The sequence below is a fragment of the Watersipora subatra genome, chromosome 3 (assembly GCF_963576615.1).
Source record: "Watersipora subatra chromosome 3, tzWatSuba1.1, whole genome shotgun sequence".
Lineage (NCBI taxonomy): Eukaryota > Metazoa > Bryozoa > Gymnolaemata > Cheilostomatida > Watersiporidae > Watersipora > Watersipora subatra.
This window is the reverse complement of record NC_088710.1, coordinates 4691831-4716801: the sequence shown is the minus strand read 5'-3', so window position 1 is coordinate 4716801 and position 24971 is coordinate 4691831. Positions and strand designations below refer to the sequence as shown.

The 24971-nt window shown below is 37.1% G+C and overlaps 1 protein-coding gene across 2 annotated transcripts in view; it reads right to left on the bottom strand.

The window, feature by feature from the left end:
- LOC137389929 (xanthine dehydrogenase-like) overlaps window positions 1–24715 on the bottom strand; it is a 29640-nt gene extending 4925 nt beyond the window's left edge. The window contains exons 1-26 of one of the 2 annotated variants that reach the window (XM_068076118.1): window positions 24640–24715; window positions 23392–23453; window positions 22804–22961; window positions 21600–21760; window positions 21356–21482; window positions 20185–20319; window positions 18857–18979; window positions 18629–18775; window positions 18303–18405; window positions 17267–17412; window positions 16177–16281; window positions 15804–15870; window positions 15562–15659; window positions 14517–14821; window positions 13781–13893; window positions 13269–13421; window positions 11703–11892; window positions 10323–10506; window positions 9818–9935; window positions 8997–9077; window positions 8357–8580; window positions 5645–5809; window positions 2938–3066; window positions 2171–2295; window positions 1645–1794; window positions 501–624 (exon numbers count right to left, since the gene is read on the bottom strand). In XM_068076118.1, coding sequence (XP_067932219.1) covers window positions 501–624; window positions 1645–1794; window positions 2171–2295; window positions 2938–3066; window positions 5645–5809; window positions 8357–8580; window positions 8997–9077; window positions 9818–9935; window positions 10323–10506; window positions 11703–11892; window positions 13269–13421; window positions 13781–13893; window positions 14517–14821; window positions 15562–15659; window positions 15804–15870; window positions 16177–16281; window positions 17267–17412; window positions 18303–18405; window positions 18629–18775; window positions 18857–18979; window positions 20185–20319; window positions 21356–21482; window positions 21600–21760; window positions 22804–22961; window positions 23392–23440 — 3480 coding nt within the window. In that variant the 5' untranslated portion in view covers window positions 23441–23453; window positions 24640–24715. Of the gene's footprint in view, window positions 1–500; window positions 625–1644; window positions 1795–2170; window positions 2296–2937; window positions 3067–5644; window positions 5810–8356; window positions 8581–8996; window positions 9078–9817; window positions 9936–10322; window positions 10507–11702; window positions 11893–13268; window positions 13422–13780; window positions 13894–14516; window positions 14822–15561; window positions 15660–15803; window positions 15871–16176; window positions 16282–17266; window positions 17413–18302; window positions 18406–18628; window positions 18776–18856; window positions 18980–20184; window positions 20320–21355; window positions 21483–21599; window positions 21761–22803; window positions 22962–23391; window positions 23454–24575 lie in introns of both variants that reach the window. The other variant, XM_068076119.1, reaches the window with a different exon arrangement.
- Between the last annotated feature and the right edge of the window lie 256 nt (window positions 24716–24971).

The following is a 24971-nucleotide window of genomic DNA, read 5'->3' as shown; positions in this document are numbered from 1 at the left end:
TATGGCTAGAGTACGGCTAGAGTGTAAAGTTTTACTAAGACGCATGGTAGATTGTTCAATAGGAAAGAATATGCCCATTGTGAAATTAATAGGAATAATGTTCTTAGATGAATATCGTATACGCACACTCAGTTTACCTGGATTATATCATAATGAAGATCAAGATGCGTTGTCGTCCTGACTAAGACGGATTGTCGTGGCTGGCCAGCCCAACGATCGATTAAAGCATTTATAGTTGAGCTTATAGTATTTACACGTGTTAGCAATTCTCTTCATCGGAACGGAAGTGCCCTACGATTCTCTCCTAGCCCTCGAGAATCCAAGGAAACGGAAACAGTAACTAAGTAGCTTATATGTGACGCTAATAATATAGTTCGATATATATATAACACCCATCAGCAGTATACATGGTAGAAGTGAAAATATAGAGAGCATTCATTTAGAACCAGTTACATCAAACTAATAGCGCATGATAATAGTAAAGAATCCAATATATTCACCCAAGTGCTGTTGGTTAGGAGTTGTCCTGTCTTGGTTGAATATTTGATTTCTTCATGGAAAGATAGACCAAGTGCCATCACTATAGCCCCTTCTACTTGACCAACATCTATCTCTGGAGAATAGCTACAATAGCAATCATAACACTCAATTGTTGTATACCAAAAAATGGAAATCTATGAAATCTACCGTCTGGAACGAAGAAACTAGTAATGTCAGAATAATTCTATTAGCTGACTAAACAACTGATTTTAATGACAGACTTCTCTGATATTGTGGTAATATTTTATCATATGTAAGGTGCATCCTGCAGATATGCTGATTGACCAGCCCATCAGTGCCAGCAGAAGAGGGTAACTCCCAGTTATTGGCTCAGTCTGTCGGTCGGTTGAGATCTAAGGCAGCTTAGCGAGAGGGTATAAACTTTTATTTATAGTGACAAAAATTCAAAAACTAATTTGCTATGATGTTGTACATATAAGTAACAACTTGTGAGTTGTATATCTTTTCCGTATCAGCAACAAGGGTAGGTAACTCTTATTATATCTAATACTAGTTCAACAGCTTGTTACATGACAATGCAGACAAGCTGCTGAAGGAATAATCTATGAGGTTGTGCTATACATTGGCAATACATGATGTACTAAATGTTTAGACTAAACTACTGTTTTAAGTTTAAATATAATTCTATATATTTTGGTGTTGTTTGCATTCCATTTTTAAAAAATGCACTCTTCATAATTACTGGCTTAATATAAAATTCATTTACAAAATACAATCAAAGAATTATGGTCTCAACCTGCTTTGTTTACATGCAAACCACATATACATGTATTGTGTCGTCTTCAGAAAAAGTTGCTAGGTTTTGCACCAGTAAAAGAACACAAACCGAAACAAAATTAAATTTTAAAATTCCTTCAAACATTTAGTTTAATTTATTTAAGGAGTAAAAATTGAAAAACTAATTTACAAAAATAAGAGAAAAACTTTGAGAAATCATGATGGTATGCGAAATATTCTTCAAAGCAGGAGTTGTCTAAACATCACAATACATTCAAACAGGTCCCATATTAGTAAGTAGAATAGATCCTTGACAAATACGCATAGCTCTATGTATAGCTCTATGGAGTTATGCAATACTCATACCTTGCACCAGCATCATAGAGAATGTCCATCCTATTGATGATTATATTTCCTGTTAGAACATCCAATTCCACCTCAGCACTGGCAGCTCCAAACACATCATATACTTGAAAGTCAAATTTAGCATCTGGAGCAGCATTTTTGTTAGTTACCCTGCAGCATTATAGATAGGCAGTTAGGCTTATCAAATAATTTAGCACACTTGATAGCAGCAAAAAAATTAGACTCATTATTAGAGAATTGACAATGGACTAGCCAAGGATGCTTTTGAATTAAAAAACATGCTACGTATGAGAGTTTTTCCTACAGTTTACTTTTTAAAATTCTTATATTGTTCCAGTAAATGGTAACATAAAACAAATTTTGAAGTATTAGCAACTTTGATATCACAAAACTGTTTTGTACGTAGTCTAACAATATTTCTGTGTCAGCTATTAGTTTATAAGTCTGCAGAGGTATACGGTGCGTCATGCAACATAAAAGTAAGAACTTAGGTTATGTCAAAACAAAAAGAGTAACAATTCCTTACTGATACGTAGCGTGAAGATCCACTTGGTTCTTCTGGCACTCAGCCACTAACTCTTCCCAAGTCATCTTTTTCTTTTTGTAAGGAGCCATCCGAGCGACAAGCATATCGCAAGCGTTCTTAACAGCCTGTGAGAAGACAAAGATTACTAGAGTAATCCGTATATGACATAGATGCCACCTGTTGTGGCTACCAAAGCAGGAAGTCTCAATTGAGCAAACTGTTCCCTAGTGATACAACCAGAGCAAACCATTCATATAAAAAGTTGTGAAAATTTGTCAGATTTTCTGCATTTTATCATTCGTGTGGGATAAAAACGCAGCAGTCATACAACTGCAAATCTAGGTCAAGCATTGCTAGCGTGTCAATTGGCAGAGCAACTTCCTTCTTTGACAGGCAGCTCATGAAAATCCACGATTAATTTCTCTGAAACTGGAACATTTTTAAAACAGAACCAAGCTGTAACAACTTAGATGCCAAGCACAGAGCTTCATAAACCAACTAGCAGTTCTACCACTTGATGGCAGCTACAAGCATTCGCTCTGCATATTATATCCTTGTTGTGCAGTCTCATTTTTGTTAATTAGTTAGTCATGCCATACAGCTAGCATTACTCATCACCTAGTCATGGGACTAACCATTCAGATAATATATCCTAGTCCCAATAAGTAATCATTCAGTTACTATCACCTAGTCACATACAGATAACATAAGCTAGTCACAGTGACTACCTATCTAGGTCACAACTATTATCGATGAAGTTGACATACCAGACAGTTGAAGTCGCTAGACACAGATCCTGCTGTGGGGGAGGAGTTAGTATTGTAGGATGTGGAAGGCGGATGAACCCGCACCATATCCAAAGGAACTCCGAGGGTACGAGCAGCTACTTGTATTGCCTACAAAGACAATGTGTAAAGTTTATGCCAGGCTGGTTGCTATTACGAACAACCACATGTAGATGTACCTGCTTTCCAATTATTTGTTTGATTTGTGTAGCGACTAGCTCTCTGTAGCACACATAGAGACCATGTAAGGCTGTTAGTTCACCCATTTTCTCATGATCAAGAAGAATTGTTTCAGCAGTCGAACAAGAATTCACAGTTAAAATTGTGCAAACTGTTTTACAAACCATGTCCAACCAGCAAGATTCTTCCAAGTACAAACATACAAAATAATCTTCTTTTCACCGCAACAAAATTTACCTTTTTCTTTCATTTATTTAGACAGCACATTTTACATGTATGTATGTTTGGCCTGAGCATCGGATATGGCATAAGATGACAGATATTTCATATTTTAGCCTAACAGCATGTTTTAACAATAAATCTCTACATTCATAGAATTCATTGAGCATCAAACACTTGGAACTTTTTTATTTTCCATGAGTTGTCAAACACTTCAAAACGCTGTAAACTGGTGACTAGGGCAGCAAGGGGAGTTGTGATTTACAAAAATGTTTACTAAGGCAGGCAGCTGGTACGAATATGAGTATCAACTATGTCTGTTTAATATATAGTTGACAGAAATGAGAAGGAATCTCTATTTTTAATAAGACAACTCCCGCAGTGATGGGTTTGGAATCCTAAAATTTAAATTAACTGCTAATACAGTCTTGTGAGAAATGATAAGAATATCTAATAATTCACGTCTATGTTCATCTTGGCACTCTTTCTAGAGCCATGTTAATCTATATAATTACCACATATTGCGTGTCATTAGATGCAGCAATTTCCCTTTGTTCTAGCAAAGGAAAACAAACGCCTTTCAGACTTATTTTATAGCAGAGGTGATGGAATTTGTGTAATCAAGTTATAGTGTCATCATGTTATAGCGTCATCATGTTATAGCGTCATCATGTAATAGCGTCATCATGTTATAGCGTCATCATGTTATAGCGTCATTGCGTTATAGCGTCGTCACGTTATAGCGTCGTCATGTTATAGCGTCGTCACGTTATAGCGTCGTCGCATTATAGTGTAATCACATTATAGCGTTGTCACGTTATAGCGTCATCACATTATGGCGTCATCACATTATATGGCTATCACATAATATCGTTGTCATGTCATATCGTCGTCTCGTTATAGCGTCCTCACGTTATAGCGCCGTCACATTATAGTGTCGTCACATTATAGCGTCGTCGCGTTAGAGCATAATCACATTATAGCGTAATCACGTTATAGCGTCGTCACGTCATAGCGTCATCACATTATAGCGTCATCACATTATAGCGTCATCACGTTATATCGTTATCACGTTATATCGTCGTCATCATGTTATAGCATCATCATGCCATAGCGTCATCATGTTATAGCGTCATCACATTATAGCGTCATCACATTATAGCGTCATCACGTTATATCGTTATCACGTTATATCGCCGTCATCATGTTATAGCATCATGATGTTATAGCGTCGTCATGTTATAGCGTCATTATGACCTGTCCCAATGGCCTTTTTCAGGGCCACCAATTATTACCAGAATTGTTCAACTAATGTTGCAGTAATTTCACAAAATTAATCAATTGAGAATACAATAAGGAAATAACTAGGCTATCTTTTGATTTTTGTCAAGTTCAGTTGTTTATGCATTTTCATTGAAAGAAGATTAAGAAAACTCACTTATTGAAAACTCACTCCATAGTTGTCATTAGAGAATTCAAGATCTAATGGTATGTGGTTTGCGGTGGTTTCTAGCAAATTAAGGCAGTAAATCATTGCTACCAGCAACTGTCTCTTATAATGTGAGGTGGTCTCTTAATTTTTAACGCCACTGTACCAATCACAAATGAGAAAGTCTGTTTGCATGTACTGCTATAACAACACAATGATTTGTGTGATGAGAGATGGGTGTAAGCTATCTTATAATAATATATTTAAATATATTTGAGTGTTTTTGTAGCAGCTTTCACTTTTAATTCAAGTTTGATAAAATTCGCTAATTCTGATGAGTTTTAAATAAATCATATGTTGGTGTTTCTGTGCTCACTTTTGTAGATTGTTTTAACAAACTCTGAAATATTTGTTGTAAGACTAGTATATGCTGTGATCAGCAGACTCTTGTGTGGTTCAACCAATTACTAAGCTTCAGGAAGGGCTAGTAATGTTTGCTCAAAGGTTGCGTTTCAACTCAAACCTGATTTTTCCTCACTTTAGTACTTATCATAACAGCGACGGATTGTGACAACTCTTACAGGTGACAGCAACAGCAATGTATAAAAACCAGCAGCATGTATACAAAGGAGGCTTGATTTAACTCATAGCCGTTGCTAAAAAAAAGATTATTTGACTAGCTATATACGTAGCATGAAATCAGCACTATATATCAATTGGAGCAGCAAGCTCCAATTGATATATACATGTAGGTAGTGCTAGTGATAAATCAAGGTTTAGTAACTTTGATAGTGGTGCTAATTCGACTTGTAACTAATTAGAGAGCTGGCATTATGCCAGAGCTTACAGAAACACACCCACCTTGGTGTTTATCCCTTGCCCTAGTTCTACACCTGCATGAATGACTGTTACTGAGGCGTCATCATGGTTGATGGAGACGTGCACAAGGAAGGCCCAGTTGGCAGGGAAACCCTGGCTATATTTAAGTGGCATCAGGCTTAATGCTTTCTTCCTCCATCTGTTGGCCTAAGAGAAAATTGAAAAATGCTGAAAACATGATTAATATTATGTCGTAAAAATATTTGCTTTATGAACACACTGATGCATAGAAGTCTTCACAATGTTGCTAAAAAGCTACTCAGCTTTTACTAATCCTGCAAAAACAAAAAATGTGCAAATCTCAGCTTTTACAAGCGTAATCACAACTTGGGCTTTACAAATGGCTGCCATTGAAGTCAGTCCATGTTCAGTTTCACCTTCTTTGATAAAGGGGTCAATAAAAGGGTCAATCACTAAATTTTTATGAGGTAATAATGCGTCAAAGGTCTTATTCGTCAACATATGAGAAAGAGTCGATGCATCGAAGAATGGTCTATCGATGTACTAGGTACGTCAGAGAACAGGGCAGACCAACACATAGAATAAGGCCTCTTTTAGATTTACAGTAGACTCTTACAAACAGGGGAATCAACAATACCACTGATACTTCTAATATATGTTGTCTCTTGCGGAATAAACTGAAAACTATAACAAGTGCTTAACACTAAAGTCTGTGGGATATTATATGAAGATATGGAAAAGACTCTTTTCCTTGTCTTGACTCTCTTTCCTAACAAAACCAGCTAAATTGAGAATTATTGTTTAGTGAGAATGTCGAAGGAGAGCAGAATGTGTGAATTGAGCTACTGAGTTGCCAAGCCTATCTCTTTTATTGACAGGAAACCTTCAGCAAGTGATGGTTTGGGCAGACAGGACCATTGGGTATTTACGGATGCTGCAGAGCAGTTGCTGGTTTGCGCACAGGTGTTGGCTGTAAGGACTGTCACAATTCCATGAGGCTGCGAGCTATTGTGCTACAGACGTGCAACGCTGCGGTGGTGAAGGCTGGTGGCAAAAGAGAGATTGGTGTGCCATTGTTGCAGCTTTGTGCTGCAGTTGCGTAACAACAAAATTGTTACGCAGCACAAAGTCAATGTGCTATTGATTCAACATACCACTGTCAACCAATGTTGGTGCATAAAAGCTTGTTACATAGTCGATCAACAAATGCACAACAGAATCTTCGATATATCATCATCTTATAAAAACTTAGTGTATGAGAATTTTATCTAATACTCGCTCCTGAGATAATTCCCTGACACTCCTCACATTCAGAAACTATGAAATCATGGTGCAATTACACTAAGCAATTACTACACGCGGGTCTCATAGCCAAGTCTCGAAAAAAAATCACTATGGGAGTTGATTTGTATGTTACTCGCCAAAATATTGGTGATGCGACGGTCATGTGGTAATACTAACATGTAATTACTGTAAAATGACCAACCTGTTGTGATACGCTGTTTTATTTCAAGACAAATACATGTATATTGCTGACATTAATTGGCAGCCATGTTGGTGCAGTGCTTGAATTAATATTTGCGCATACAATTTTCCTTATACGCAGTTCAATCACATAATCACCTTGACCTTTGGTCTGAAGTTTGAGCGCTGCTAAATAGTTTCTTTAGCTGATGAAATCACGCTATGCATGACTCACCCTAGCATCCCTATGACATCACGCTATGCATGACTCACCCTAGCATCCCTATGACATCACGCTATGCATGACTCACCCTAGCATCCCTATGACATCACGCTATGCATGACTCACCCTAGTATCCCTGCGCTCAAACGAAATACAGTAATCTCTCCTTTTCAGTTCATTAATAGAAACTAGTAATCCCCGAAAGGAACTAATTTTTTGAAGTTTATGTATGAGCCCAATTTTTACACTAGAACATTTAAACTGATTTTTAAACAGTTTGTATTTATTTTCTGCATAATAAGTAAGCAAATTGAAGTTATCTTGATTGACTTTTAATTTATATTTCAACTTCAGTGCCAGTATTTTAAGCCAGAGAATGCACTTATGGAGTACAGGCAAAGTTCAGGCTTCATTTGGTCTGAATATTCGTACTTGCGATTAACTGGGTTCGTCGTGAGAAGAGAGTCACATGTTTGTAATTGTGTTTTATGTATGTATATTCATGTATTTGAATTTTTTAATGATTTTTTGTAATAAATTTTCCTTTAGTTTTAAATTTTTAATAAAAATTTTCAACTGTGAAATACAGAAACTGCAAAAGATAAGGCCCGAAGCAGCGAGAGATTAGTGTATGATTATTGCAGCTTTAAAACAGGGTTAAAGGTCACTGTGTGTATAAAAAGGAATAAAAACATACAGGAGTAATACTATCGCGTATCCCATATTACTAGTACTAGTACACTGGCAGTCTTGTGTACTGTGAGAAATCGTCAGAATAAGCCGATAAAGCACAGATAATAACCATGTGCACTGTTATTATGCAATGGTTAACGTGGACAACTGGCACGGATATTACCACGTCAGGCTATGAATCCAAATCTCAGTAGTTCAAATTTCGCATGTTGCAGTCTTTTTCACTAATTTAAACCATGGCTCCAGACACGGCTCTTATTATAGTAAAGATGTGTCTTATGGATATCATGAAATAGATAGTGCTTAGCGCTCATTGCTTCAGTAGCCCTTCAGAGATAGCCAGACAAACATACCAAATTGAATTTAGCAATTTCGACAGTCTGGTCATCAAACCGGGTTGTCTCCTTGAGCTTAGTCCAGATCTCTCTCGTGTAACAAGGAGTGATAGGAACATTAAAAGGGTTGGTTTGTCCGTATTGGTAGAGGTTAGCCTCCTTGACCTGCTCTGGAGAGACATCCAGCTGCACCGCCACTTCAGCCAACATCTGCTCCGTGAAGTGGTTCACCGATAAGATGCCTATAGGAGAGCCAATTCTCTAATTACATATCTATGCAGGTAAGTTATAGCATACAAGCTCCTTTATCTGGTACGCCGCATGCTATATTGTTCCAGCAAAGCTATGTAAGCTAGCAATGCAAAGGATATGTAGTAGAATTGAGCATTTAGTAAACTTGTGTAATATACGCAACAAGTCTCCAATTAGATGCAAGCATTGCTGAAAACTAGGTGGATGATAGGGTAGACGACGAATCAGACAATAGAACACATAATGAAGCAGATGACTGAGGTGGTGTCACAGGGGATGACAGAGCAGATGGCAGCATTGATAACAGAGCAGATGGCAGCACATACAAAGAACAAGCGACAGTGTGAGTGAGAGTGCAGACAACAGAGCAGATGATGAAACATACGATAGTAATGAGGATACATACCCGGAGCTCTGATGTAGCAATGGTTAGGTTGATTTGTCTTGCATTGCCGGAATGAACATTTCCAGCTTGGTACATAGTAGGCTACAATAGACATAGATACCACCATTAGATATAACCATAAGTTGTGCGCCATGCGGTGTCTAACAAGTCAATCCAAGTTTTTCAAATGATGTCCTAACTAATGTCCTGGTCATTGTGTCTATGCTCAAGTGCTGGTGACATGGTGATTTAATTGTTTGGTGGCAATCTTGAAGATAGATGATTTGAAAATCGCCACCATTTAAAGAGATATCACTAATCCTATAAATGATATATGGTAATCATGTAGTGGCAATCTATCTCATACCTGCCGATCTTGGATGCAAGCCATCTTCGAACTATGGAACGCATGTGCCTCCTAGTCTTATAATATGCTCATTTCAAGGCTTTCTTCGCACATGGGCATTTATGAAATGTTTTTTAATTATAATGAACATAAAACAGTTTCCTTCTAAGTTAAAATATATAAACAAATCTTGAAAAAATTTGTTAAATCTTTTTTCTTAATAATTGTAATAAAAACATCCCGATACGGTTCAATATTGCAAATTTGCAATGTCGAATCGTCCGGTGATTTGTAGAAATCGTGAAGTTCTAGTTGTGATGTACGCCCTTCTGCTGCTATCATTTTTTTTTACTAACAGCTGTTCTTGTAATTTACAAAAAATGAATGTTCCATGAACAATGTTAAAATATATCAAATTATTTAGATCTTGTATTCACAAACGGAAACAAACCAAATGTGTACCGGCTTTCATCCAGCGGTGTCTATAGACACTTACCGCTGTCCACATAGTGAAAACAATAGCTGCCCATAGCCTCCGTTGTATAGAACCCACAGTTCTCGTACAAGTTACTGATCACAGCTAAGAGCTTCATATCTCTCTTCCTCACTCCAACCTGTATTTTAACATAAAAACAACAATAATGTCTAACAAAACATGTGAATTACACAAAGAGTCAATTCATATATGTAATTAGATTTTATTTGCTACCTGATGTTCTATCAGAGACACTTACTAGTAACAGTATACCGCTACTTACTGTAGTTACTCTTACCTACTCTTCAAGTACCAAAGAACTGTCCCAAAAGACTTATTCCTGGCCACATACTTTAGTCCACACCAATGAGCTTTTAGCTTTGAAACTAATAATCTGTGATGTGAGAGCTCAAGTAACATGATGGACAACGTAAAGACAACAATGTACTCAGAAGCTGTGAGTCAGAGCCGTGTGAGGCCATGACACATCAAGAGTTGCTTCCACAATGTTTACACATAAATGTACCTGATAATCAATTCGCAAAGGATTTCTTCTGCCAAGCATCTCCATGTTGTCCTCTATCGTTAGATGCATTCTCACAGGCCGCTGAATGTGGTAAGCAGCCAATGCTGTAGCATAACCAGAAAATGATGACCTTGCCTGCTTGGCTCCAAATCCACCTCCTACACGTCTAACTCTGACTTCCACCCTTCACAGACAAACATAAACCAAGATAGTTGTCTGCTCTTACAAATTATTAGTATCAGCTGCAAATGTTTAAGTGATTTCTGACTTTCGCTGGACAAGAGCCACTTTCTTGACAGAAAGGAAATGGCAAGAACAGGTTGAGACATGCATTTTCATCCTGTTGCAGTGGCTGGGCAATGGATAGGCTTGTTATCTTTGCCCTCTAAATGCTGACACAGTGCATCACTGGTATAGTGCTTTTCCAGATGTTATATTTTGATCTGTAGGGGTGTCCAGTTCCCCTTCCCATTTGTATGGAGGTTGACAGTTTATTCACCGTCAGCCTGAACCATATACAGGTAGTACCAGACTACAAGTATTATTGGCAGCAGGTTCACATAGGCTGACCTATGTATAAGCATCAGCTGTACACTCACAGCTATTTAGTCTCAGATATACATTGAGTAATACATTCAGAGCTGTACATTCTCAGGTCTACACCATCAGCTATACAAGCTAATCTGTACACTTTCAGTTGTACACTTTCAGCTGAGTGATAATGCAGAGGTTGTACAGCAGTTTCTCTAAAATTGACTCCGTAAATTCATGACAAAACACACGATTCATCTTACAAGCGCTCTGATAAAAGCATTACTCATACCTACATTATTAACTTTCGTAGATTAAATACATTAAAGAAAATTGACCAAATATGTAAGGTAATGCTAATTAAAAGAAAGCATACAGTAAATGCTAAAAATTTACTGAATGCGCTTCTTTAATTAGCCCATTTAGTAAAGTTTTATCATTTACTAAATGCGTTAATTAAAAAACTTTATATTATAGTATAGTTTTATATTATAGTTATAGTAGGTAGTGTATAATATTTACCTACTATAACTAGAATGTAAATATTCAAGTTATACTGCAAACAGTTCACAAACGATTGATTACAATTAGCCAATTGAACAATCCTTCATATAAACAGGCTGTTATCTACAGTACTCTAAAGCTATTTCTACATGTTGTGAGCAGATAACTCCAATTTGCGATAGTTTCTAGCTCACCATTAGGATGCCTTTCCCATTTTAGGCAAGTCTTTATTTATATACAGAGCAGACATGATAGAAATAAAAATATAGTCAGTTGTAAGTCAGCACGGCTGGCAGCAACCAAAGGTTAGGCTAAGTTCACCAAAGAAGTTTATTCATAGCATACTCATTCTTTTTGATGCCAAGCAGGGCTGCCACGCCAGTCTGCATGGCCCCCATCACCTGAGTGGCAGCGTGGAGGATATAGAAGCCTTCTTTCGGGTCAGTGAGACATGTTTGAGACTCTAGGTGCATTGGGTACTGCTCACCTGTCTCTATCTTACCAGATATTACCATATCAGAGTTCTTCATTGCCTCTAAAACAAATTGTTACTTTGGTTCATATCTTTAGCACAGTACAATATTAGCAGTTGAACAATGTCCTAACTGGCACACTCTGCTCAAAGGCTGGTCATAGTCTTAATGTATTTTAATGAATTGAATTTAGGAAAAATATATGAAAATTCAGACAATTTACGCAATATAAAACGCTGCAAAATATAAATGCTGCTCAGCTTTGTAACCGTATCAGCAACCTAAAACCTTTCAACATACATACTATATTAGTTTATAGACCAACAACTAGTCTATTGATATTCTCAACTGGCTCTTCATAAGTCTCATTTGCTGTTTGCTACTGCACCCAGATGTGGAATGAGAGAATTTTAGGGTTTCGATCAGAAGAACAAGACACCTTAGCTGTGGTAAAATGTAGCTGAAATAGTCTGCTCAATAATATAAATACATTTTATCTACTAGTAAGACTGGGTGATGGTAGACTGTTGACTAACCACTGACCATCCACTGATGATCCTTTGATCAATCACTGACTAACCACTGACCAACTGATGATCAATCACTGGTCATCATTTGACCAATCACTGAATAATAGCTGACCAACCACTGGCCATCATTTGACCAATCACTGAATAACAGCTGACCAACTGCTGACCAACCACTGGTCATCCTTTGACCAATCACTGACTAACTGCTGACCAACCACTGGTCATCCTTTGACCAATCACTGACTAACAGCTGACCAACCACTGGTCACCTTGTGACCAATCACTGACTAACAGCTGACCAACCACTGGTCATATTTTGACCAATTACTGAATTACAGCTGACCAACTGTTGGCTAGTCACTGACCCACCACAGCAACCATGGTCTAGTGGTCTAGAACAGTCTAGAACAGTCTAGAACAGTCTAGAACACCTGACCTGTAAACAACTGGTTGGGGTTAAAGTCCCAGAAAAGGTCACTGCTGGTGATGATAGGAATGCTATCTGACTTTAAATTGCTCTCTGCAACTGGGCATGGCTCCAGTCGTCGAGGTTCCCTTACCACTAGACTTAGACATGTCCAATCAAGGTCGTAGAGCTACCGTTGTGCAACATGGCTGTTTAAAAAATATATGCACAGCCTCTGCAGACATCCTACTCCATCTTCAAGGATTGCTCCATATCCACCAGCTACTTACCAACTGCTGACCAACTGCTGACCAACTGCTGACCAACTGCTGCCCTGCAGCTAGAATTGTTCTGCGCATTATCTATTCTCATTTGCCACTCCTAAATATGGACTTACGTACAATTACGTTGTCCGTTATAATTTTTTGTGCGTACATGGATACTTCTACGCTAACATAATATCACAAGTTCTACCGTCATCAAATCATAGCATATGAAGTACCTTGTGTGTTTCCCTTGGTAAGAATATTATTTGATGGATCTGGGTGGAATGAATTAGCTTTGATAGCCTGGTCAATAGAGAGTATTGGAGTCTTCTGGCCAGAGTACTGAACTTTGACCCTGCCTCTGGCAGCCATTGCCTCAGCTTCCGTTTCTATCAAATATTCATTAGCGAATAATTGTTACCTCTGAGCCAATCACAATCCAAGAAGTATCATATTACTAACAGCAACCCATGTCCTAGTAACAACCAATTATACATGTGCAGTTCATTTGCTCAAATTTTCAAATCACCGCGTGAGCAACACACTAGCAGTAACATAGTCTGTGAACATTACCAAATAATTGAACTTCCTAAGTAGTTAATGTCACAGCCATTTCAAATGAACTAATCATCTGCGAGTAATAAACCCAGTTAATAATCCTTATTCAATCACCGAAGTTCTTTACTATTTTTGACCAATTACATGCAGTACTTATTAGCAGAAACCAATCACAGAGCATTAAATTTACCTGCAACTACTATAGCTACAGGCTGACCATAGTAGAATACTTCTTTCTCGCACAAAAAGATCTCCTCATTACGGATGCGGTTAACCCCTGGGATGTCCTTGCTGGTGAGCACACTGCAAGGTATAACAGTACATATAGCAATCAAACTGGGTAGCTCTGTTTCTAGCAGTAAGGATACAACTACCAGTATTTACACAAATACAGATGTTTCAAATTTGAATAAAGAAAAAAAAAGAATGGCTAAGTTAAGTGACCAAAGCCTCATACCAAAAAAATGATAACATTGGCAGGCCACAGTAATGGAAACTACAAACGATACTTTGTTCGATGTACAGCAGACATTCAACAGTGTCTAATGTGCAGTCAACAGTGTACAACATACAGCATACAACGTAAATTCTACAGACTCAGACTCAGGTACAGCTAACAGACTAGAGTGTAAAGTGTAGAGTCAGCAGTTGATGGTTTAGTCATGTATAACAACAAAACTAAGAACAATAAGACAAAGCATTTACAAGCAATCACAATGAATCAATTTTTAACATTTTTTTTGTAAAAAAAGGCAAATCTTCATATTAGCTGTTGAGTAGGAGAGATTGAACATTGCTGTAAAAACAATACAAAATTTTGTCAGTGTTGTCCATTCTTTTTAGTTTAGTACCTTTCTATTTCAAAACAGAATATCAAAGATAATTTACCATAACAGCTTCTAAATGCTCAGGCCCATCCCTCTTACCTCACCACACCGGGCATCTTCAGAGCATCCGATACATCAATACTGTCAATAGTAGCAGAGGCTACAGTAGTTTTGGCAAAAGCAGCGTGAAGTTGTCCTGCCATGTGTGGAAGATCTCCAGCATACTGAGCTTCACCAGAGGTCTGCTTGCGAGCATCCAGTTTAGGAACTGGTTGAGTCATTGGATATTGTGATGGATCGGTTGGGAACTCCTGGTGACCTGTAGATATATCTGGTCTGGCCAGAAGTTCTCCTCCCGACATTACTTCTGGTGAGCAATGAGAACCACCAATGCTCAGTACAGCCTAAAGAATATTCCAGAATAAGTGATGGAGAAGGAAGTAGTGATTACCTAGAAAATACTTTGTGTAAAGTTCCAATTATCAGTCTATTTCTATTATGTTAAAAACCTCTGGTCTTATGATCTTGAAACTGTTGCGCCAAAGAACAAATATAGGCAGCAACTAAAGTACTTCATAAAGTTTTGCTCTGTGCAAGTCACAAATTTATAACCTTCTGGTCGGTAGGCTGACACTCTACCACTTGCACCACTCAGATTCCAAAGTTGAAGAATAATCTATAGGATCATAACATGTTCCGTGATGTTAACAAATTTTTACGTGACTGAAGAGTCGCGCAAGCAGACTCACTATGGCTTATTTAAAATCAGACCCACTTCAAGTAATCCCAGGCTCAATTAGCAATCTTAAAACTTTCCTTTTCCGTAAAAATGTGCCACAACCTTTCTAATTAGCAACTCAAGAATCCACCTTCGCGTGCACCAAGGACAATTATCCTCAATGACTGCATTTGTGAATTTTTGTTGTGAAACAACTTGCATTGAACATGAAAGAAGACCCAAGCATCGCCGAGACTGAATGACTTAGTACCTTATAAATACCTAGCTTAATGACTTGGTACTTTATAAATACCTTACTTAATGACTTAGTACTTTATAAATACCTAACTTAATGACTTAGTACCTTATAAATACCAAACTTAATGACTTAGTACCTTATAAATACCTAACTTAATGACTTAGTACCTTATAAAAGACGCTTTTCAGAGCAGACTTTCTAAACTCCACTGAAGAAAACTGCGGATCATCTTGACAGTCCACCTTTTCTAATGCAGTCATGCATTCTACAACATATATGTACATATGTGAGACCAGTCGACCACACAACGTATATGTACATATGTGAGACCATACAACGTATATGTACATATATGAGACCATCCATAGAGATCTGCTATAAAAGAATAAACGTCGGTGAGTGTTCTCACCTTGAAGAGTGGCATTATCAAACAAGTTCTTGTTTAGCAGTAGGTTTTCCACATCAGCAGCATGTATCTAAGAAGTGTGTAACACGATATGAAGTAAGCAATGAACACAGTAAGTAATGAAATCAGCAAAAGGAATTTGTTTACCAAAAGCAGAAATAATTTAAAACATTTATACCAAAACAAAACAATCTACAAATAGTTCCTCACATTCCTTTGAAAAAAAATTCAAGTACCAAAAAAGTCTTCACAAATTTGACGCTCACGCCAGCATATACAAATTGTTACTACCTGATGGTATCGAAGGCATCCAAAGGTTAAATAACCTGCACTTATACCATATTATGAATGCGTTAAAACAGCAAATAATACTCACAAATTTGTCACTCACACCAGCGTAGACAAGACTTGGTTTTTCTGACACGACCTTTGAATCATCATATTTGACGAAGAAAGCAAGACTGAGCAGCGAATGGGCATTCTACATAAACAAGGTCATAGAACTAATATAACATTCCATGTAAAACTATATGAAGGATGTACAGTATACCGCAGCAAATCGCTTACATGCAGACTATTGCATCCTGAATGATAGTTTAGCCGATTGTATACTAAAATCAAGTCAGGTTTGATACTGAGGCAAGTAGGCCACAGTCAACTATCAGCACTAACAATTTAATAAGAGACGGCGCTAAATTTAATACGATTATCATTGACTGTAGATGATGGAGAACCATTCTGAGCAACTGCTTCCATTTAAACTATCAGTAAAACAAAACATATTTTAAAAAATAATACTTGATTTTGGTATTATTACACAACATTCGTACAAACTTATAGCAAAAATGTATGGCAAGCGCAATTCAAAAACACTTTGCGCAGTGTTTGTAGCATGCTGAGCTCTGCTAAAATATTAGCAGAGCCCCTGAAGCCATGAGACACATGCTTTAGTCAACCATGTTGAGTCCCCAAATGGTAACGACGCTCTTTAAAAAATGTATTGGTTGTACCATAATTTGAGACAATAACACAAAAATCTGTAGATTTTACATTTTTGTATCAAAAGCAGTAAAATGTTAGTCATTACATGTAGTCTCCAGCAGTAAGTACTAAGTTTCATTAGAAGAGCCTAGTGGCGGCAGCTACATCAACTTACAGCGTTATTATTATCATTACTATTATTATTGTTATCATTGTTATTATAATAATACATCCTGTGTGAAATGAAAGCACAACAGGACTTATTTACAGGAGGATACAACAATTAATAATGTCACAGCATGTGTTCTCATTACCAGAGACAGGTAGTGTATGACTAATTATTATTGCATGGCTGGCCATGGAATAGAACGATGGCCACTGTTCGCTTCATTCAAGTATTTAGACAAAATCATATAAATAAAATGTTTTACTCAAAGTACACAAGGATGAACTGCAAGAATATAAAAGAAGGTGTGACAACCCACCCTGTATGTAGACGTAACCTTATAGCACCGCAATGACCATCCGGGTTTGACAGAAAGACTCATGCTCTGAATGACCTTCCCTTTCATGTCAAGGTCAAGCAGCTCCGCTGGTGTACAAACTACCACCGAATCATTCACACAATCACCTGTATATAACAGCAAACCATTGCGTGTTAGTTGATATGTGAGCGTGTAACGGCATAATGAAACACTTTGGCAAAGGACATGGTGTCTGCAGTATCAGTCATTGTGCTAGATCTCTGGCTTCTAAAATCGAAGACGCTAGATGTTATTAGGCATCTATTTCGAGTCGGAGCTAGTTAACTCAGCTATGCTTAAACTATACGACTATGCATGCCGAGTAGCAAAAAATAACTCATTTAGCCAATTAACAAACTCTTCAATGTTACACTATTCAAAACAATGAGAGGTGACAACTCTTTAACACTTTGCACTCAATTATTTTTAAGTGAACATTTTCGCTATGACAATGTTCCGTTGAAATCTGCATTTTCTTTATTCTTTCTTCTTTAGAACATACTGGTACTTTAACTAGAATTGTTCCAAGTTTAACAGATCTTTAAAAATTATGTTCTTTTTAACTTCGACTTTAAAAGGTTAGGGTCATCTAGCTATACTTATGAGTCCGATAAAAATATATGATTTGAATTAGTTTTGTTTTCACATTTATCTTACCTTTACTATTACGTTGTTTTTATTTATCTCTATTAAGTTATTTTGCTACTATACTCAGCCTGTGCTTTAACTTGTGGACTAAGAGAGGTTTCCTCTTGTCGTTGTTAAGTTTATAGGCTAGACTCACCAAGGCAAAGTATCATATAGAATATATGTATACCATATAAGAACTAGATATATATAGATATATAGTATCATACCATATAAGAATACCAGCAGAAAAGAGTGGCTCAAACTATTTGAAAATGCTGGAGATTTGAAGGAGGGTACTGATGCACCTCAGGAAGATAAGTACTCACTCAGACTGAATCCAAGACACCTGAAGAAGGTAAATACTCACACACATTCAGACTGGCTCCAACACACTCGAGGAGGATAAATACATCAGACGCAAATCCATGGTGTTTCTGCTTCATCATCAGATTTCCTGCCCAACTTCCCAGCTAAAGTATATAATGACAGACACAAATTAGAGGTTAATACATCATAAACATCGTAACAGAGACAAGTCAGAGATTAATCAAAACATCCATAGACATCGTAACAGAAATAGGTCAAAGATGAATATATCTATAGACATCGTAATGGAGAGAAGTCAAAGATTGATATATCCAAAGACATAATCACATAAACAAGTCACAGATTAGTACATGAATAGCCACATACATTACGTATCTGAACATTGGCCATATGACCAATATATTGAGCTGCATCCTTGAGGTATTCAAAGCCAGGGGTAGAAGACAACTCCTCAAATGTGCTCATGAGTTGAGTCAGTGTCACAGCTGCTCCAACATCTAGTGAGTTGGTATCCTAAACCATACACACAGCATGTGAGACACGAGTACATTACAATATAATGCGTACATGGCCATAAACACAGATAATACCTACATGTTTTATAGCAGTCAACTCAGAAACTCCATTGATGTCTATGCATTCAGCAAATGGTCCATCTTGTTTGTACACCCCAACACCAGTGTGGCCTGCTGCCAAGTAGTAATTTACTGCTGTCAGCTACAATAATCACAGTAGAGCCTCTATTAATGCGTCTAGCAACAGAATGTAAGACTTGATCAGTGATGTCTGTTGCTATTCTGTACATTATAGCCTAACTTTATAACAGAGTAGGGTTTGATTCTAACATGAATTTAGACAGGGTATCATTCCTTACCAGTCTACAACTATGCACTTAGAAAGCAGGAAACAAAAACTTAGAGAGTAGCAGCAGCCATGTCCTTTGGTTCTACAGCTTCCAGTGCCCAATACTGCCACTGGTTTGTTTCAGAGTAAGATAACTCCAACTCTTTAGAAAGAAGGAAATTCACAACCTTACTTGTCTGAGATTACACTGATATGTGATGAAAATGAATGAACATTTGATATGGTTGAAGAAACAAGTGAGGACAACTCCCATCACAAGGTTAACTCATTGTTAATATAAGCTAATGAGCCTTGTTGCTCAAGGACAGCCGACTCCATAGCCCAACTTCTTTCTAGTTATCAAGCAATTTTTATTTATGGAAAATTATGTAGATTAAAAAGATCTTTTACAAATGTCAAGTTTTGATATTGTCATAATGTTGATAACCAATGTTGGCCCAATACATTGGTTATTGGCGTATTGGACCAACATTGTCATAATACATATAGGGTCAATGTGCTGGCTCAATGTAACAACGCATTGGTTATATTGGGAAGCACAATGGACCAATATAACCAATGAGCTGCTTGAAGCAGCACATTGGTTATATCGGGCTAGGCAGCAGCACTAAGTTGTAGGTTAAGACTATATTTAGTTAGAAATCATCCGTCTGTCAAAATAAGTTTGTAGCACCCAATACCTGCTGTGTGCACAAACAAGATATGTTCAGCCTGTTCAACAAGCTGGACATTATTGGACTAAAATGATTCAATAGTTTTGTTTTTTAAGCAAACTTACATAACTTTGTTAGCCATTTGCACAACATTTTACATTTATACTTATTCATAGAAGTATTCATAGAAGTGTTTCCACTTACCTGTGTTCTTATTGTGAATTAGCATAGCAGTGTTTCGAGTAACACTCAGTAATTTACAACAAACTATCCAATTACTATGATTGCTGTTATTATTCATGTTATTATTGGTGAAACCATTTTCAAAGTAAGTAGTCAACTGCTTGTCTTGCAGCAAACTGTAGATCACAATCGAAGGCAACCAAACAGAAACAAAGAACTAGCCTTGGCAACGATTGTCTTGAGCTCTGCCAAAGATATTGGGCTATGCCATGACAAGCCTCCAGCCGCTGTCCAGTGAGAGCTAGATTTCTGAGTCTCCACTAGCTTACTAGGGCAATCCTTGCACTTCTCGATGTCCTACAAGATACGATGACTCACTATAAACTACAATTATCTCTGTCAAACCATCAAACATTAGGGAGCTCAGTCTAGGCTGGCTAATATCTAGGGTAACAAAGGGATTATCAAAAATGTCACGAGATAAGACTTGGGCTGATAAAGGTTTAGTAATCAAATAATTCTGCTCTGTGTACACACGGATTGTTTAACCTAGAAAGACAGATATGAGTCAGCGAGAGATAACGAGAGACAATACGCCAGGCAATAGATTCCCTGGCCTTCTCTCTCAAGGCAGCATATAAACTAACAGCATTAAATATAGTGTCAACCAATATGACACTATATTTAGATATTTGTGTCAGATTACGTCACGAGTGATGTGGTGTTATCGCCAACACACAGTAATGACACTGCCGGGCATAGAAGTGATGCTAGTAAAAGTATAGCCTCAGTAGGATGACTTATAGTTTAGGAGTGGAGTTGTCCTTCTGTAAAATAGTGTTCGTCGATTATTGGTTGAAATCCTTGCTAAATAAGTCTGTGATGTCACACGCTGTTAGCAATGTGAAGTGCTGACAGGGCTAGTGCCAGCTGGTAATTTATTTGTAGAGAGAACAAGAGAGAGAGCTTAATACATCAGTGAGCTGAATTAAAAGTACAGAATACTACAGCGTGTCATAGCGTCTCTCTGTCAGGCATTCTATGCCATAGCCTGCAGTTCCTACCTCAATATCTGTCACAGACTGATACCTAGAGTAAATGATAGCCTGTAGTTCCTACCTCAATATCCTTCACACACTAATTCATAGAGTACGTAATAGCCTGTAGTTCCTACCTCAATATCTGTCACAGACTGATACCTAGAGTACATGATAGCCTGTAGTTCCTACCTCAATATCTGTCACAGACTGATACCTAGAGTACATGATAGCCTGTGGTTCCCCCTCAATTTCCTTCACACACTAATTCATAGAGTACGTGATAGCTTGAAGTTTCTACCACAATACCCGTTACGTACTGGAGTATAGAGTCAATGATAGCCTGTGGTTCCTACCTCAATATCCTTCACACACTGATGCATTGCATACATAATAGGCCGATATCCAGTGCAGCGACAGATATTCCCATCAAATGTTCCTTCCAACTTTTCTGGCAGCTCTTTTGGTGCTTGCTGCATTTTTCTACAGTATATCAGAAAAAAGGAGACATTTTCTTTGACAGAGTGTTCACCTACCTTCACACTCTACATAGCCTTCTCTGGACTATGGCAACCACACACATGCAAAATATCTACCTACCCATACATAGCCATGACCATCCCAGGACTACAGTAGCCACACTGGGACCCATTGTTATCTGCCAACGTCTTTTGAATGTCATGGTATCCCGTTTTTTCACTGCCAAGACCTTCTATGGTTGTTATCTTCCAGCCACTGCACATGTTTATGGGCACCAGACACTGGGGACAGCAGAAAAGTACAATGCATTAAAAACAAAGTAATAGAATAAAGTGTAGCCGGTTTGGTTGGCCCACTGAGTACCTCCCTACAAAAAATACACGAGTGTGCCTAAAATTTGTAGCCTGAGTTCAACCACAACAACCAATATTATGCAATTAACAAGGTTTCAACTGATTACAACTTTTGAAAAGAATTTTTTCTATAAGTCAACTGGTGGTTGATTAATCAGCAAGCGTGTGGTAAGTGTTTTAAGAGAAGATAACTCTATAAAGATGAATTATTGTCACAGGAGGAACAAGAAGGAACTTAATATAGAAGGAAGAAGATCAGCCAACTAGACTAGAGTCTGCAATGTATGTAAAAATAATATAACTATATGTAGATATTAACTTGAGATACACATAACTTTGACGCATAATAATAATAAACTAAATAAAATAATGATAAACACCTCTGCTTTAGCAGACAGCAAAAATAACGACAAATTTTTACATGTCAGAAGAGATAAGCCATAAAATATTTCAAAGCCTCAGCAAAAATACTAACAGAGCAAATAGGAGCTTGTTTAACAGAGTTAGCAGTGTTTAACATAATTAACAGAGTTAATAGAGTTTAACAGAGTTAATAGAGTTTAACAGAGTTAATAGAGTTTAACAGAGTTAATAGAGTTTAACAAAGTTAACAGAGTTAATAGAGTTTAATAGAGTTTAACAAAGTTAACAGAGTTAATAGAGTTAACACAGTTAATAGAGTTTAACAGAGTTCACAGAGTATTGTATTTTCATGCAAAATGAAACTAGTAAAGAACTAAAACTATAATATTTATTTAAAAATTGTAAAACTTCTCTAAATTTATTGAACTTGTTTAGTTTTGACCAGCATTACTATTATAAGCATTTGATCAGTTGTTCACTGACTTCTGCTAGTATGTAGGTCAGCCATCTTCACTCTTGCTGACTTGCTCAAGGATCTACAGTAAATATCTCAACTGCAAGTGTTTTCAGAAATAGATAAAACCAAGTCAATATTTTAAATGTTTTACCGAGTTTATTGCTTTAGGGGCTGCGTCTCCAATCTGCATGGTGACAGTACACAAGCCACAGCCACCCTCTCGGCACATGATTTTGGTTCCTTTGAGTAGAGCATTGTCTCGTATGTAGTCAGTGAGTGTGTAGTCAGCCGGCAGCTGTCCAGGGTTAACTGTACAACATATCTGATCATGTATCAAAGCACTGATGACCCAACAAGAACATAAAATAAAATCATCGCTAATGAAGCCACAGATCAAATATTGCTAATTTTTCAAACATATGCTGCCATTTGTTTCATATCTGGCAATTCTTCAAGTCATTAAATCCTATCTGCTGCCAGTTGGTTTATTTGAACCATTCAATAACAAAGTTGAATTGAGTTGTGCAAATTAGTAAACAGACCTGAACAATTAAAAAATTTGTAGCATATCACAGAGACAGCTTCTATATACAAATAATAGCTGCTGCAATTGCTATAGCTACTGCTGCAATTGTTCAAAGCATGTTGCATGCTACTAGTTCCCCAGAGTGTGTGTTTTTAATAATACACCTTTATATAAAAAGCACCAGAGTCAAAATATATTTGAAGGAATACTTACCAATATATTGTCGACTGTTGATAAAAACAGGGAAGCTGGAGTCAGCCATGTCTCGTCAGCACCTACAATTGGAGCTAACACATACAATGGCTCCTGATAAGAGATGAACTTCGGCAAACAAGATTTTCTGATACGGTGATAGCTGACCGTGAGAGTCTGGTTGATAAATCAGATAATCTGTTTATCCCAGTCTGCAGCATTTCACCTGCTAAACTCATTAAAATTTAAGTGATTTTCATTCTAACAGAAAACTGCTAAGTACTTGTATGACATCTGCACTTCTGTACAAGGCAAGGCTAGTAACGGTTTATTTTAAAACCTGACTAGACTAGTAGTCCGCAAGATAGTATAGGATTTAAACCAAATTTTAAAATTATACTATTAATTCAGAAATATTCTCTTAAAATGCGAAAGAGCAATTTTGGTAGGAGATTAATTTTAGAGTCTGAGATGTAAAAATGTTAGCAATCAGTTAGCATTGTTAAAAAATTGGACCTTAAAAATACTGCAAATAGCTGTTTTATGTATGCTGTCTTTTGACTTTGGTTATCACTTTTTGAGTATTTGAAAGTACATAATATTGCATGTCAAACAGATAATCAAATACTGGATATATTTTTCATCATTCTAGGCGAACTCATACAGACTCAATACACCTGAGATTCCTTGTTTACCCATATTCATGTTACAGTTCAGGTATAGATTGCTGTGAATACTTCAGATCAAATGAAGTGAATACTTTGCCATAAACATGCTATTTTGTATTTTTATATGTGCAAGCACTGTAATATTGTAGCCGTAGCATTGCTTTTTGTTGGTACAGTTCTTACAAAGAAATTATCTATGCTAAGTTTGTGTTTAAATAGTGCATCAGCAGTATCAACGTGTTCAGTTGTACAAAAACCGACTGCCAGACAACTCTATTACAAAAAACTCTGCATTTGCTTAGTTAAATTCGCAGTCAATAAATTAGAATACTCGCAATACATTTAAAAGCCAGAATGTCTTATGATGGTGCGGTAAGGCCTTGGCCTATCAACTAAGCAAGCTATTATTAGTCAATATAAAGTTTACTGAGTAATATCATCATGCAGTTTTGCAAAATTTGCGTTTTACAACAAGATAGTGCCTGACAACCAGCGTTAGCACTTCGAGAAATTCTATAAATACATGCATTACCTTACCGAAATAAGATAAGTCTTGACGGTGAGATAACAGCAGTAAGTTTTTGAGAACATGCAACATTACCTGCAAGTAAATATGACTTCTTTTATTATTTTCAATGTAGGATGCGCATGATGAACGATGAACTGGTTTGACCGACGCTAGACTCTGAATCAATGATGTTGGGGTCGGTTTGAGGTAAACCACCGCTGATTGTCAAGTAGGCGGTCCCAATGAATGGAATTTTTACGCGACTCACAACCGCAATTTAGATGCAAAGTAGTTAATTCGTGAGCAAGCACTCGATTTTGGTTACAAGTTGTTATTAAAATATAATTATATTTAAATAATATACAAGTTTTAATAAAATTATTAAATAATAACACAACAATCTTAAACCTTTTTAGGGAATTTTA